This window comes from Manis javanica, chromosome 1 (assembly GCF_040802235.1).
Source record: "Manis javanica isolate MJ-LG chromosome 1, MJ_LKY, whole genome shotgun sequence".
Classification (NCBI taxonomy): Eukaryota; Metazoa; Chordata; class Mammalia; order Pholidota; family Manidae; genus Manis; species Manis javanica.
The window spans coordinates 222468547-222482835 of record NC_133156.1 but is presented as its reverse complement, the minus strand read 5'-3'; the positions used below and the strand labels follow the sequence as shown (position 1 = coordinate 222482835).

At 49.8% G+C, this 14289-nt stretch overlaps 3 protein-coding genes across 12 annotated transcripts in view; 1 reads left to right on the top strand and 2 right to left on the bottom strand.

The window, feature by feature from the left end:
• HADHB (hydroxyacyl-CoA dehydrogenase trifunctional multienzyme complex subunit beta) overlaps nucleotides 1–14289 on the top strand; it is a 96205-nt gene that overhangs the window by 17234 nt on the left and 64682 nt on the right. The gene's annotated exons all lie outside the window — the stretch shown is intronic.
• The window catches only part of LOC118966969 (adhesion G-protein coupled receptor F3-like), a 36747-nt gene continuing 24152 nt past the window's right edge, over nucleotides 1695–14289 (bottom strand). The window contains exons 2-11 of one of the 10 annotated variants that reach the window (XM_073215627.1): nucleotides 10222–10442; nucleotides 9242–9302; nucleotides 8703–8843; nucleotides 8162–8380; nucleotides 6365–7830; nucleotides 5899–6067; nucleotides 4796–5042; nucleotides 3199–3240; nucleotides 3047–3109; nucleotides 1695–2280 (exon numbers count right to left, since the gene is read on the bottom strand). In XM_073215627.1, the coding sequence (XP_073071728.1) occupies nucleotides 7382–7830; nucleotides 8162–8380; nucleotides 8703–8843; nucleotides 9242–9302; nucleotides 10222–10236 (885 nt within the window). In that variant the 5' untranslated portion in view covers nucleotides 10237–10442 and the 3' untranslated portion in view covers nucleotides 1695–2280; nucleotides 3047–3109; nucleotides 3199–3240; ... (1 more) ...; nucleotides 5899–6067; nucleotides 6365–7381. Of the gene's footprint in view, nucleotides 2281–3046; nucleotides 3110–3198; nucleotides 3241–4795; nucleotides 5043–5898; nucleotides 6068–6364; nucleotides 7831–8161; nucleotides 8381–8702; nucleotides 8844–9241; nucleotides 9443–10221; nucleotides 10443–14289 lie in introns of all 10 variants that reach the window. The other 9 variants (XM_073215648.1, XM_073215637.1, XM_073215624.1 and 6 more) reach the window with 9 other exon arrangements.
• LOC140844168 (adhesion G-protein coupled receptor F3-like) lies at nucleotides 3247–4778 on the bottom strand. Its single transcript, XM_073215655.1, has one exon. The coding sequence runs from the start codon at nucleotides 4587–4589 to the stop codon at nucleotides 4002–4004; it is 588 nt and encodes a 195-aa protein (XP_073071756.1). The 5' UTR covers nucleotides 4590–4778; the 3' UTR covers nucleotides 3247–4001.

The following is a 14289-nucleotide window of genomic DNA, read 5'->3' as shown; positions in this document are numbered from 1 at the left end:
CCTTTCATTGCTCTCACTGAACTTTTTTTCCTTTACAGGGCCATGCTATGATAGTAGAAGCTTATCCAAAATAATAGATCAAGAAGAGGTAACCTGAATTTCTGTGTAACATTCACGCTAGGCAATGCCATTTCAGTGCAATACTAAAGGAGATCTATAGTTTCTAGCTCCTCTGAGGAAAACAAATTTATGGCCTTCTGGTAAACACTCTGCAGTAGCTTTGCTGGTGTTCTGAACTTTCCAATAATCACAGCTTACTGCTTTCAGGGATTTCTTAGTCACTGGAATCTCACCCAGTGGTATGCTGAAGCAATCGCTTTTGGTCTCTCTCTTCATTAAAGGCTTAGTGAGTGGTTGCAGCTTGGGAAAGAAGTTAATTAGATTTGGAATCATCTTTGTAACATTTGCAAATTATGCTCATTCCTATTTATTACCTAAAGATAAGTGTTTTCTAGAAAATGCACACCAGTGTGCCTACATGAACTTAAGTATCGAAAGATAATTTAGAATCTAAACGTCACCGAAAACTTAACAGTAAATGTTTAGATACATAAATACCATGTTTGTTAACCTTAATAAAGTAGAAAAGTATTGGAGAACTGTTTGCTTTATTTTTTATGAGAGGTAAAAAATGTGGTTCTCAGCTTACTGGCAGATTTTGCCTTCATTACTCATTTGTAATCAAACCATATTTGTCAACCATGAGTCTGCTAGGAATATAAAGAGGGTCCTGCTTTAAAGAATGCCTTTTTTCCCCATTGCTCCGTTGAAGTGAGCTTATTGTTCTGTTTGAAGATGCTTCTGTTTTCCCGGATTTAAATGAAAATAAATGTAAAATTTTTGATCAACGTAATAAAAATCCTCACTTTTTATCAACCAGCATGCACTAAATACGTATGCTTAGTGCTTTGATGAAGCAAAAGTCTCAATTGTGACCATTTCTGTGAATGTTGCTTAGGTCTATGAATTTTGTTGGCAATAGAGCCAAAACATTTTTCCATATTAGATGTAGCTATACATACTTTTTAAAGACCACATAGCATTCCTTTCTATGGTTATCCTAAGTTGTTAGTTATTAAGTGCATCTATTTTAAGGGTGTAAACATAGAATGCATATCCTTTATCCATTTATCTGTTCACTTGCCTACTTATTTCAGCCATCTGTTTAGAAATGGAATCACTGCTGAATCTCACTTTCTTATATTTGCCTCTATAGCCTCCCTCCTTTCATAGTCCTTTTTTTTTATGATGAGGGCCAAGTGAACAAAGGCTTAATATTATTTCATTTATCAATTCTAAAGTATTTTTGCAGCTGAGCATGCATTGATTATGTGCTCACAGTTGAGAAGGAAAATGAGAACACATTTTTATAAAAAAGCATATTCAGGAAAGCAGTCTATGCTGCTTCTAAAGTACAAGTGCATTATTTGAATTGTTCAAAAATAATTTTATAATTTAAAATATTGAGACTAAATAAGGAAGTGAAATTGCAATGTGACTGTGTCATCAAGAAAACCAGCAAGGCACAGTCCCCACTGTTTCAGCAGCTGCTTGGCACACACCGGGGCTGGAACAAGTACAAGGGAGGCATAGAAACATTGCTGTTGCCCGGTGAGTTGGTAACTTCTTGATTGAAACCATTTAGAGAAACACTTGGGCCAGTTTATGTGTAATTAAAATATTCACACAAATGGTTTAAGTGAAGGTATAGCTTTTGTAAGAGAAGTGTTTTCAGTGGCATGTGGTAACACATCTTTATTTCAACAACGTGTTCCCATTCTATTTTATAAAAATATCCATAAGTTTTGTAATTAACAAAGACCCACTCAGAATATTTTCATTTATCTAAAAGGTTTTTAGAATCCTGTTGTCATCCTCTTGTGGATTCTGTAAGTTAATTTAGCTGGACATCTTGGCGTCCTCGAAAGGCTTTTCTTAAGTATTTCTTCTTTTCGTGTAGTCATAGCTTGGTCCCTTTACTTTTAACTGTCAGCATTTGTCATCTTTTCTCCTGAATTCTGGGCAGTCTGCAGTGTCTCCGACTACTTTAAAATGTCTGATACATTCTTAACAAATGTGCTCTTACCAGTGACTTTTGGTCTGCATGCCTACGTCCATGAAACTCTCATGTTATGTTAATATTTTTTTAAAGGTTAAAGAAATAGGGATCTATTAATTTCATCTTTTCCTAAACTTTAAAAAGAAGCAAACCAATTTCTGTCCTTCGCCTCCGTTTGGAACATCAGAATTCCTGTCAGTTAAGTCATCCTTTCTTTGTACCTATAAAGAAGAAGTAATCAGAAAAGAAATCACTGAATAGTTGAAAGCTTTTGATCAAATACATCTGTAATATGAGCTGTTGAGTAGTTAAAAACTGGTTGAGACTGTTTTACTAGCACTTGTTTTGAATTTTCATATCTGTTCATTATTCTTATAGCAGAGGCAGGCTTATTCCTTAGGCAGCTTTCGCTAGGTTTTTTGCTGTTCTTGTTTGGGTAATTTACGGGTGGGGACCCGGGAGTTCCAAGAGAAGGGATTATGACTAATGGAAACACAGCCTGTCTTTCCTGCAGCCTGAGCTTTGGGAGGCGGGAAGGGCTAGGAGCATGGGGCCAGGGGCACTGGTGGATTCACACACTCCCTCTACTCCCTTGGAGGAACAGGCTGAGCATGTAGTTTGTCTGTAGCTTCTGCCTCCCCGGGAAAGTGCTCACCCTGAAGGTCTGGGCTGGTGAAAGGAGACCACCGGTCCTACCGTTTCCCTTCAGATGGTAACTGGAGGCAGATTTTCAGATGGAGAAACCAGGGACAAGAGAGTTAGCAGGAGTCCCGGTTGTGATCAGGAACCCAGGAACCTGATTCTGACTGCCCTGACGAGGCTGCTTTCTCCACTTCTGGAGAAAAGCACTGAGAAGTGCTCATTCTAAAAACAACCCCAATCTACTTTTGGCTTCTAAGCTGTGCCCATCTCCTCTGAGGAAGGCTCTGGAACACCTGCTTCTGACATGCTCTTGAGAGAACTGGGGATTCAAAGCCAGGAACTCACCAGGGAGATGGTGGAGTTGGGAGGTTGGGTGTGGCACAAGCGTTTGAGTAAAGCCTCCTGTACCTGCAGCAGAAATAAATGCCTGGGTTATGCTAGCCCAAGTTCCAGCCTTGGCACCACTAGTCAGGCAGAGGTTAGGTGGCCAGACGCACCTTCTTGTCCATGAGGCAGCCGAAGAACAAGATGAAGACGCCCTGAAAGGACGTGGGGATGAGTTAGGCAGAGGAGGAAGGAATCAACTGAAATCAGCCCTTTCCCTCTCCCTTCAGCTTCTGTCCTCTTGTCTAATTCACATCCTGAAGCGTCCCATCTCGAGTTCTGTGTCAACATTGTTTGGTGCACAGGATCCATTTTAGGTGCTTTTCTTAACCGTTAGGATTACCTCAGCAATATCACAGGATTCAGTACTGACAGTTCCCTGACTTCTCTGACAAAACCAGGTATTATTTCACAGATAAGAAAACCAAACCTCAGAGAGGTTTGTCCACAGTTACCTAGCTGATCAGTGGAAGAACTGGGATCCAAACCTGAGCTTTCTAAAGTTCCCAAGCGTATGTTTCTGCTCCACCACCATGCCTCCCTGAGAAGGGACTGGCAGAGACTTAGACCATCTAAAAGGGCGGAAAGCACAGCCACCACGTTTTGACCCACCTGGGAGGTGTTAAGAATCGTGAAGGTGTAGTGAGGGACTACGGAGACTTCTAACAAAGTAGGCAGCCCCAGCCCCCAGGTGAGGCTGAAGATGGGTGTGAGAATGAGCAGGGCTTTGATCACCCCCAGAAGAGCATGGCGCTTTTCCACCTGGGGCCCTTCTGACAACGATCATCTCAGCAACTTCAGCACAGCCATAGTACCAGCCCGTTGACACCCACAATAGCCAGCAGTGGCCCCACGAAGATGTAGAGTGCCCCTCCCCTCCCTTCAGCCAGCATGCCCCCTCCCCCAGGTATTGCCCTCAGGGTAGGTAAAGGCCCAAGGCAATACCCGCAAACCCGATGGGGCACAGGTAGCCGAGTACCACCATCAGGGAGAGCACCCTGTGCTTGGACAACTGATGGAAGACAGAGCAGCTGGTGGGCCACATCCGGACCTGAGCCAGCATCCAGAAAAAAGTGGCCAGGTAGAGTGAGCTTTGGGGCCCTGGAGGTAGCAGTGGGCTTCCCAGGAAGCAGGTGTCTGCAGCCAGCAGGCAGAGCACCACGTTGAGCAGGGCCACGTGAAGTAGGTAGGCAACTTTGTTCCGGACCACAACTCTCCATACCAGCCTGTACACACCCAGGCACGCAAGCAGTGCCCAAATGGAGGCTCCCAAGCCCACCTGGGTCAGCAGCTCCAGTGTGGGGTTTTCTGGAACAGTGTACTGGGACATGAGGTTGGAAAAGGCAGTGAGGTGCCGACAGATGCACTGAGTGGTGGGGCTGGTACTGGCTGCCTGGACCTGGCACCCTTCATCTGACCAGCCCCCCTTGGGGATCTCTTCTGGGGAAGAGATCATGGTCCCAGAAGACACAGTGGGGGTGCCATCTGTGTCCCCAAAGTCCATGATAACTTCTCTCTGATTGAAGGCCTGGCCACCTGCCAAGATGGAGATGGCAAACAGCAGTCCAGGAGTGGCATAGAAGGAGGCCCCTAGCCCTTATCCAGTTTGAGGGTAGAAGGCGGTCTACTTTTTGCAACATTAGGCTAGTAATACTGATGTTGGTTCCAACACGGCCCAGGGGGGGCCAGTGAGTGCCCGGGAATCTGTACCTGCAGTGGGGGCTGAATGGAGAAGGAGACTCTAGTCAGCAGGAAATGTGGGTCCCAGGAGCTGGGTCTGCAGCTGCACACTGGACAGGCTGAAGGAGAAGAGGTGATCCGGTGGGCACAGGCTGCGTGCCAGGGTCTCCAGAGCCAGCGGAAGATCTGAGCCCACCGAGGGCCTCTGGGCCTGGACTGGGGTCCACAGAGAACTGCTGTCCATGTCTAGGACCTTGTCTGTGGTTCTCAGGAGAGCCTGTGGTACCCAACAGAGAAATGAGCCCTACTTTCCTAGCCAGGGGCATTGGGAACTACAGACCCCAAAACCCACCCTTCCTAGTCCAGTGGGGAGACAGGGGCAAGGTGGGCAGGCCTGTGAAGGGAAAGTTTCTAGGTAGGAGGAACGGGGAGCTGCTCAGCTAACCGCTGGGCATCTTCAAGCAGGTGGTCTCCTGATGCACATCAAGTCCCTGCATCTGACAACCTTCTTCCCATCCATCCCTAAGGAGATGCACTCCAGTTCTGTGACCTCCACAAGTCTGTTAAGCTAGGCACAGTGCCCAGAGGTCGAGGGCACAGTGTTCTGAAGTAAGGGCCACATGCATGTCTTTACACCCATATGTGTTGCATATTCCCAGACAGGAATGGTGTATAGTGTCATTGCCCCACTTATTCTTCTGGCTGCAGCCTTTGAATCACCGGCTGATGCCAATACTGAGAACTGATTTAGGTGAGTCCTGCAAAGCCAAGTGTCATTTCAGTATCTCCATATAGCTACCTACCCTGCATATGGAGGGGTCGGGATGAGGGGACTCATGTCATAGCCACACATCTGCATGTGCATGCCTCTGAACTCCTATCTTAACACCGCTTTCTGCCTTCCCCCAATCTTCCATGTGTTTCCTTCTTTACATATCAGGCCTTTTCCACATTCCAAAGCCTTGGACACTGGTATCCAAGAGCAGAGATGGACCAGGATTTGGAGAGCAGATTCTAAAACAGTCTGCCATCTGAGAGCCCACAGTGATGTCTAAGGGACAGATGTGCCCAGAGGTTAAGAGCTGCTGGTCCCCACTACCCAGGTGGCTCCTGCTATGGCTCAGAGATCTCACCTCCACGGCACTGTACTCTGGCATTCACCACCACCTTGGCCACAAGTGTCATGGTGCCCAGCAGCGCCAATAAGTCTGAGGGCAAGTCCACCACCACCACCTGCTCCCGAAGCTGTGCCAGGATCTGTTGCACCTCATAAGCAGGCCAGCCCTGGCCTGCCCGCAGCAGCTGAGACAGACAGGTGGCAGGAAGGGAATGGCGGGTGAGTCCTCACGAAGGAGGGCACCCTCCTAATGCATCCAGTCTCTTCCTCCCCATGTAGCACCCCACCCCAGAGGAACAAGAAGTACAAAGCAAGGTGACCATGTGGAAGGAACTAACACCAGTGTTAGTGGAACACACACTTGATGGTTAAGGTTTGGAAATAACGCCCTCCCCCCCGGGAGAGAGCTAGCCATGCCAAGGCTCCCACACCTCCTTCCTGGTTCTGCGCAAGGCTGCTGCAGTTCAGAGGGGCATACTAACCTTCACGCTGGGTCTCAGGGGCAAACGATTCTAAAGCTGGGTCCTGGGTGAGGAAGGGGTAGGTCACCGAAGGCAAGGCATGTGGGCAGCAGGGCCAGAAGCTTTACCCGGGCTCTATGAAGCAAGGCCAGGAGCCCCGTGTCTGTGCAGCTGCTGTGGGTGGGTCCCCAGGCCCCGCTGGGCCCACAGGTCCTCTTCACCATGCCCATCCTCTTCATGGGACATGGGGCCTGTGCAACGTGGCCAGCCTTGGTGACATTCCAGGCAATACGTGAGGAGTCCTCGGGGCAGGTGGTGTTTCTCCATCTATACAATGGTATCAGGGAGGGCACAGAGACCACAGTCTAGCCTGGGCTCTTCCTTGGGCAAAAATCCAGGCAGGCTCTGGAGCCCCACCCTGTTGCCCAGTGCAGGGAATGTCCAGGAGGAGCTCCCAGGACAGGCAGGTGGGGGGTTGCCAGCTGTACCCCAAGTCCCACATACCCTGGATGATGGTGACAGAGACAGGGACCCTGCGAGGGGTTAGTCCTGGGCTCTGCAGGTCACAAGTGTACGTGGTGTCAGCTGCCGGGCAGTGCAAAATGTGTAGCACAAGACACTGGTGGCCTGACGTGTTGAGTAAGGAAGCTGAGGGTGAGGTGAGACAGGAGACAGTCACTGGGCCTGGAGCACACCTACATCCCAGCAAGCCCAGGGATGCTCTTCCAGTCTTTCTAGCAATTTCAGAAGCAGATGCAGCAGCGGGGAAGAGCTGAGTACATGGGCATCAGACTACAGGAGGAAGAACCCGGGTTTTGGTGAACGGCACCCCGGGGGTCTCTGACTAGTCCCAGAACTTGAAGCCACAGTTTCCTCATTTGTGAAATGCACACTGTCACCAAACGACCCTCGTGAAGTGTCTTCTGAGAATTCAGCGAGACTGTGTGGATGGAACGTTTTGCAAAAAGTTATCTGTACTTGTCGGTTATTTCTGTATCAACACAGCTGGGATTGCCCTGTGGACTACAAAGAGTTGGACTAGGCCCCAGACTCCAAGGTGAATTGCATCCTGTGTCCTGTGAGCTGGAAGACCAGCTCCTGACCCCCAAGCACTGGCCCCTCTCCAGACCTTTGCTGCCTTCTCCAGATCCAGGACACCACATAGGTCGGGTGTGTACTGGGAACACAGCACCTTAGCTGGAAGCCAGGGGACGTGGCACAGGAGATGAACAGCTGGTCTGGAAGCCAAGCCACGTCTGTTGTCTCCAGGGGCACTCTCACCACGTAGTACAGCTCCCACCTGAATCCCTGGGCCTCAAAGTAGCACTGGTACTCCCCTGCAGACACACAGCTGCTGCAAGTCCCGCTGCTCTGGCCCCACCCCTGCCAATCAATCTGCTGCTTCCCAAGCCACGCCCAAGGTCTGCCTTCTTGGTCCAGCCTCTGCTGAACCCCAGCAAGAAAGATCCCTGTCCCCAAGAGGATTCCTTCGAGGAAGAAGATCTGGACAAGGAGCTCCTGACCCTTTTTTACTATTAGCCTGTCGCCTTGGATTCTGAGGTGAACCTCCCTCCTGCCAGTAGAGGTCCTTCCTGCACCAGCCTCTCCAGTTCAGCCTCTTGAAAGAAACACATCTGCTCTCAGGCAAAATTGAGCCCAGATTTTCAGTATTTTCTCATTATAATTTTTCACATCAATGGGCCCCTAAGCCTTCGTTCCCCATAATGAATAAATGGAAAGATGAAGAGGGCAGGAAGAAGAGACAAAAGTAGAGGGAAGGAGAAGAGAGGGAGGAGGAGGGAAGGGCTGCCCAGCTACCTGCCCACTCATGGGAGATGTTGAAGATGCTGAGGACCACCTGGCCTGGATGAGAGGTCAGGGACACCCGGGACCCTGGTTGCAGGAGGACGGGGCTGCGGTTCCCTGTGTGCCACAGGAGCCAGTTCAGGTCGGTGGTCTCATGGCTGGTGAGGAAGGTCAGGTTCAGCGTGTTGCCAGGCATCTGTAGCCAGGAGTTCAGGAGCAGGGTTCTGGGGACTGCAGGGTGGCAGGAGACAGTGGGCCCTTGGCAGGTACAGTGGCTCTCCGGGCAGCTGAGTCTCACCCCTTCCTCATCATCTGAGCCTGTTTCTCCTCACCCCTCTCCCCTCCTAGCATGATTTGTTTGTTTTGTTCCTGGGTGAGTGCGGCTACTGCAGCCCAGCCCGGAAGACCCTATCTGTCACTGGGAACCAAATGCCACCTTTTTGGCCTATCACTCCCTGTCCCCCCGGGTAACATGGGACCGCTGGGGTCAAGGGCCATGTCACTACAGCACTTTCTCTCTCCGAGAGGCAGGGGCAGTAGAATTTCCCCCTACCTGTCATGAGGCTGAGGCTAGTCAGAGTTCTTGATGGAGAAGAGGCCAAGGCGGTGGGGAGAGTCGGGGTTCTGGAGAGTGCCAGTAGCCAGGCCTCATTTGCAAAGTCCAGCTCTACATGGACCGAGACCAGGACTGAGTCTATAAGAGCAGAGGGCACAGGTGGAGAGGAGAGGCAGCAAGGCCACATTTGCCTTGCACACCTGGTTGGTCACGGCCAGGAAGCTGGAGCAGACCCCTACACCCTCACCCCCGAATAGCCTGCCGAGGAGCCGGCAAGGCTCAGTGGGGAAATGGCCCCCCCTGCTGCAGTTCACTCAGACTACTGCCAGCCTCCCAGCAAGACCCATATTATAGACAAGGTTTTCATAGACGGATGGCTTTCTCACAGCTTCACAGCTAGAGAACTGGTGTCTGGACCTGCTGGACCTGTGCCAAGTCTCTTGCTCTCTCTAATCCCCGCTGCCCCCGGATCCCTCCTGTCCTTTCTTCCCACCAGTACCCCGCTCCCGCTCTGCCCCTCCTGTCTGTCCACTCACCACCTGCTCCACTCTCTTGGTCTAGTTGCTTCCCAGATTCCCCTCCAGCCTGACTCTGTCCCTGGAACAGAGCACAGAGGAGAGCCCTCTGAGTAGAGCCTGACCCCAAGTTTCTCCAGGGACACCTTCTTCCCCAGGTGGCTCAGGGCTCAGCATGGCCAATTTGGCATGACTCCATCTCTCTGAAGCTCATCTTTCTGCCTGGTATCAAGCGGACACAGCAAAGGGGAGACATTAGTCTTCTGGTAGTAGGTGCCAGGGATGCAGCCCCAGGGACTCCATCAGGGCCTGCAAATCTCCTCTGAACCCAGGAACCAGGCACACGCGGCAGAGTCAATATGTTTTGCTTAATTCCTTCCTGACTTTTCCTGTCCCCGGGCCTCTAGGCTAATTGATGCAGCTGGGTCTGGAGCTCCCGTGGGGAGGGCTGGGCAGAGCTGGCTGGGGCCCAGGGACTTGGGGACTTCTATTCCCCCAATAGGAATTTCCACGAGGGTGAACAGAAGGCAGCACATTCCTTTAGTCTCCCGTTCCCATTATTTCCTTACCACTACTTCCTTTCTCAAAATTGCATGTGCATGTGGGTATGTATCTAAAAACAGATATGCACATAGATAAGGATATGGTATAGACAGGAGACAGATAGACACACCTGAGAGAACATGTAAATCAGTACTAATCTAGACTCCATGCCTGTCTTCAGATTCTTTCCTGTCCTCTACACCAGTGGGTCCCAAATTTGGAAAGTTTTTCTTTTAATTTTTAAATTGCAAGCTTGACTGGAAAAGCCTTTATCCAAAGTGTAGCTGGCGTCCCTGGAGTTCACAGGGACTCAAATAAAGAAACAAAAGCTGTTCACCAAACCATAGAAAATAACACTGAAGTCTCGAGATCTTATAACAAACCAGTCTCTTTGTTTTTTATGCAATTCTTCCTCTCCCTCTATCCATTACCCCTTTACCTGTCCTTTCATTACACACCTTGCTGCCCTTCATACTGAGAGACCACTGCCATTGCCGCTTGAACACCCCTGTCTTCACTCCAGGATTACTCACAGGTTGGGCTGCTCAGGCAATTGGTGACCGACCTTGGACAGAGTCATGGCCAGGAGGAGCATGGAGGCAGTCGCACAGGCCATGGCTCAGTGAAGCCGTCCTCAAGTGCCTTCTTCAGCGGCATGATGCAAATTTCTTGAGAAGAGCTGGCAGAGCACAGATAGGATGTGGGGGAAGAGTGGAGGTGAGCCAGGTCGCATCTATAGTCTGTGACTGAGTCACATGAGCATCCAGGTCACATGGAACCCACATGCCCCAGTGAGAGTGAACTGCCCATTTCCTCCTTGGGTCTGGACCAGAAATTCAGTGAGCAGAAGAGGACTTAGGGGTCCTGGGCCACAACCAGCAATGTGTCATTAAGCCACATTCAGTCACTTATTGAATGTGACAGGGAAATCTAGATCTCTGGAACGCACAGGAAAGCGAATCATGATCACAGACCCAGGGTTAGAAAACACATCAGAGCTGATTGCTATCCTAAAACAATCTCCAAATAGACAAGAGTGTTAAACGTAACAGAGAATCTGGAAGAAGACCAGAGAAATTATCAAGTAATTTCACAAAATAATTTTGAAAGGAGGACGGCTTTGCCAAGCATGGTACAAAACAGGAAAGCCTAAAAGGAAATAAATTAGACTATCTAAAAAGTTTTAAATTTGAAATTTAAAAAAGGGTAAAAGGCAAAAGGAAACATACTTGTAGCACTGTGACGGAATAAAGGGCTAATCGTAACATAAGAATTTTTAAAGCTACACATCAATAAACAGTAAATGGGCAAAAAATAGGAATGAAAATATCAATAGTTTGGTAAACATATGAAGACATCCAACTTAGGATTGGAGAAATGCAAACTGAAGTAAGAAAATACTCTGTCACCTACCAATTATCAAAAGACAAGATACTGATTATATGCAGTGTTGACAAAATGTACTTGCACGTGCGTACAAAATTATGTAGCACGACGTTCAAGGGAGAGTTCTTTGTGATAGCGAATGAGTTAAACAACCAAAATATCCATTCAAAAGGGATGGGTTCAGTAAATTATGGGAGTTCCTGACCACAGAACATTGTTGTGGAAAAATAAAAAGCAAAGTAGCTCAGTGGTGCAAATTTCCAGAGAAGGGCTGGCAAGACACAAAGCAACCCCAATATATATGGTGAAGTTTAAAGTGTATATTTTGATCCCCTTCATGTATAAAAAGGGAATCTATATTGGGTGCCTGTGCGTTTTATACATAGAACATTTCTGGAAGAATATGTCAGAAACTTGGCAATTGTTGCTTCTGGGGAAGGAGATTAAGGGTCTAGATAGGTTTGTGTGCTGTTTGAAAGGTTATTTTTCTAATGTTGGGCATGTATTTTTTGAATTGAAAAAGCAAAGTTGATTGAACTCTGTGCATGCATGTGCACTCCCATGCTTGACACATACACAGAGTACTTAGAGCAGAAAACCAGCCCCATACATTTTACTGTCCACCACCGCCTCCAATCCCCTCTTCCTAGGATAGCTGCTAAGGAAGAGCAGCCACACAGAGCAAATATATGCATGGCAGCAAAGACTTTGTAAATAACTGATTTCAGAAAACATGAAAATGGTGAAGAATCAGGTTTGAGAACCAGTCAGGAAACTCAAGTATCGGAAGTGCGGTGCTGTCAGCATCTGGAAGCTGTCTATTGCAACTGCAGGGGTCTCAGATAGGCCAGGGCATAGGGGACAACAAGAGCATCTGCCACAGCCACCCAAGGGAGTCAGTCAAAGCACAAAGTGGTCCTGGACATTGCTCTAGAAAGTCTCGAGGAGCAGGCAGTGCAGAAGACAGAGGCAGAATTGAGAACCGCAGTGGCTCTAAGTATAAGTGGTAGGATTTGGTATGCTTTCCTACTTTTCTATACTTTAAAATGTTGTATTCTATAATGGAAAGAATTCCTAACTGTAAGGCTGGAGGCCCCTGAGGGAGGGGTGAGCACTTCGGGTACTGATGGCATGCTATCGTTTCTGGCTGCTGCCCCTTTCCACATCAGACACTGATGACGTGCCAAAGTCCCCGGCTGTTGCCCCCTCACAACCAGAAAAATGTTCCTTAGGCTAGCCAATTGTCACACCGCTGTAAATCGAAGCTCTGCCTACCCTTACCTTCTTTAAAAACTCCCCACGTGTCTAGTTGCACACAACTTCCCCTGCCTGTAACTAGCCAGACTGGAGAACATCACCCGGGATTGCGCTCAAATAAACTGCCGGGCCCTTTGTTGCCTTCGTTGCCTGCTTATTTTCGTTAGAATTTATCTTACACTACCAGAAATATTAACACTCAGTGAAGGGTCCCCACCAGTAAAATGGCAAACTTCCGGCTTCTTTTCGGGGTCCTCGGTTCCCGCCGGCGCCACCTGAGGCCCAATCACCTCTCGCCCCCTTCCCAATCCCAGCACCTAGCCAACAGCCACCAGCCCCGTAGAAGTAACACCACAATCACCCTATGCCCCTTCCTATATAACCCAGCACCTTTCCCTAATAAAGCGGAACTCTCCGGTGAATTGCTGCTGTGTGTCGCTCCTTTCCTTTCATTGGTGCCGAAACCCGGGAGACGGGACACCCCAACTGGGCCCCGTCTTCCCCCAACACCAGCAGCAGCTTGCCCTCGTCCTCTTTTCGGGTGCTGGCTCATCACACTCACCACTCCTCTCTGGCCTTTAGGTAAGTTTTCCCCCCGGGGTGGGCCACTCTTCTCCGAGCTATTGCAGTGCCATTGACCGTGATCGTCCAGCAAGGCACTGACGCTCGGGGACGAGGAGGGAACGCTCCCCGCCTCAGGCCTTCACGGCTGTGGCGGACCCTCAGGCCCCTCCCCCGACAGCCATAAACCCCCGCCTCAGGCCTTCACGGCTGCGGCGGACGCTCAGGCCCCTCCCCCGACAGCCATAAACCCCCGCCTCAGGCCTTCACAGCTGCAGCAGACTCTCAGGTACCCCCCCTCCCTCCAACAGCCATAAACGAGGTGACTCCTTTGCAGATGAGAACGCTCCCTTTCCCGCCCCCTCCTCCTTCTGTTCCATCCGCGGAAACCTGTTCGGTCTGCCGAAAACGCCTAGCGCTACATACCTTGTGACTCCAGCACTCTGCCTTCCTAGGGAAGCCTGGGTGACGACCCACACTTCCCAAGAAATTCCGACTCGTATACAAGTTTCCGCAGACCACCAAGGATCATCGGGGACGCCCTTTGTCTCCTTGTGGTCTGCCTCCAGTCCGAGGATCTCCGTTCGTCTTCCCCTGTTTGTCTCCTTCTCTGTCCTTTAGCCATGGGAGCCTCCTCATCCCTCCCTGAAAGTTCACCTCTTGAATGCCTGCTTAAGCATCTGGCTACCCTCTCCCTGACGCCTGATATAAAACCAAAACTTCTCTGTAAATATTGCTCCCAAGATTGGCCGACATACCCCCTAGACAATAACAACCAATGGCCTGCAGGGGGAACTCTTGATCCTAACATCACTCGCAATCTCTTTAACTACTGCCAGCGCCTGAAAAAATGGAAGGAGATTCCCTATATCGAAGCTTTTCGCCTCCTAGCTCAAAATCCCAGCCTCTGCTCCCCGCCACAAGTTCTCCTAGCCTGCAAGCTGTCTCCCTCCCCTCCACACACTCCCAGTCCCTCTTCAATTACCTTTGACCCGGCCGAGGAGCCTCCGCCATACAGACTTCCCCTTTCGGCCCCTTCCCCTCCTACAACCCCTCCACCCTCTGCCGCCGCTGCCACCTCTTTCCCCGTGGCAGAAGCCTCCTGTCCTCTCCCTTCCCCTTCTTCTCCTACAACAGCCCCTCCCCCTTCCTCTACCGCCGCCACCGCTGCCGCTTTCCCCGCGGCAGAAGCTTCCCATCCTCTCCCTTCCCCTTCACCGCCGCCACCGCTGCCTCTTTCCCCGCGGCAGAAGCTTCCCATCCTCTCCCTTCCCCTTCTTCTACTACAACAGCCCCTCCCCCTTCCTCTATCGCCACCGCCA

Coding starts and splice junctions, on each gene's coding strand:
- LOC140844168 (XM_073215655.1), bottom strand. CDS start 4,589: ATGGACTTTGGGGACACAGATGGCACCCCCACTGTGTCTTCTGGGACC.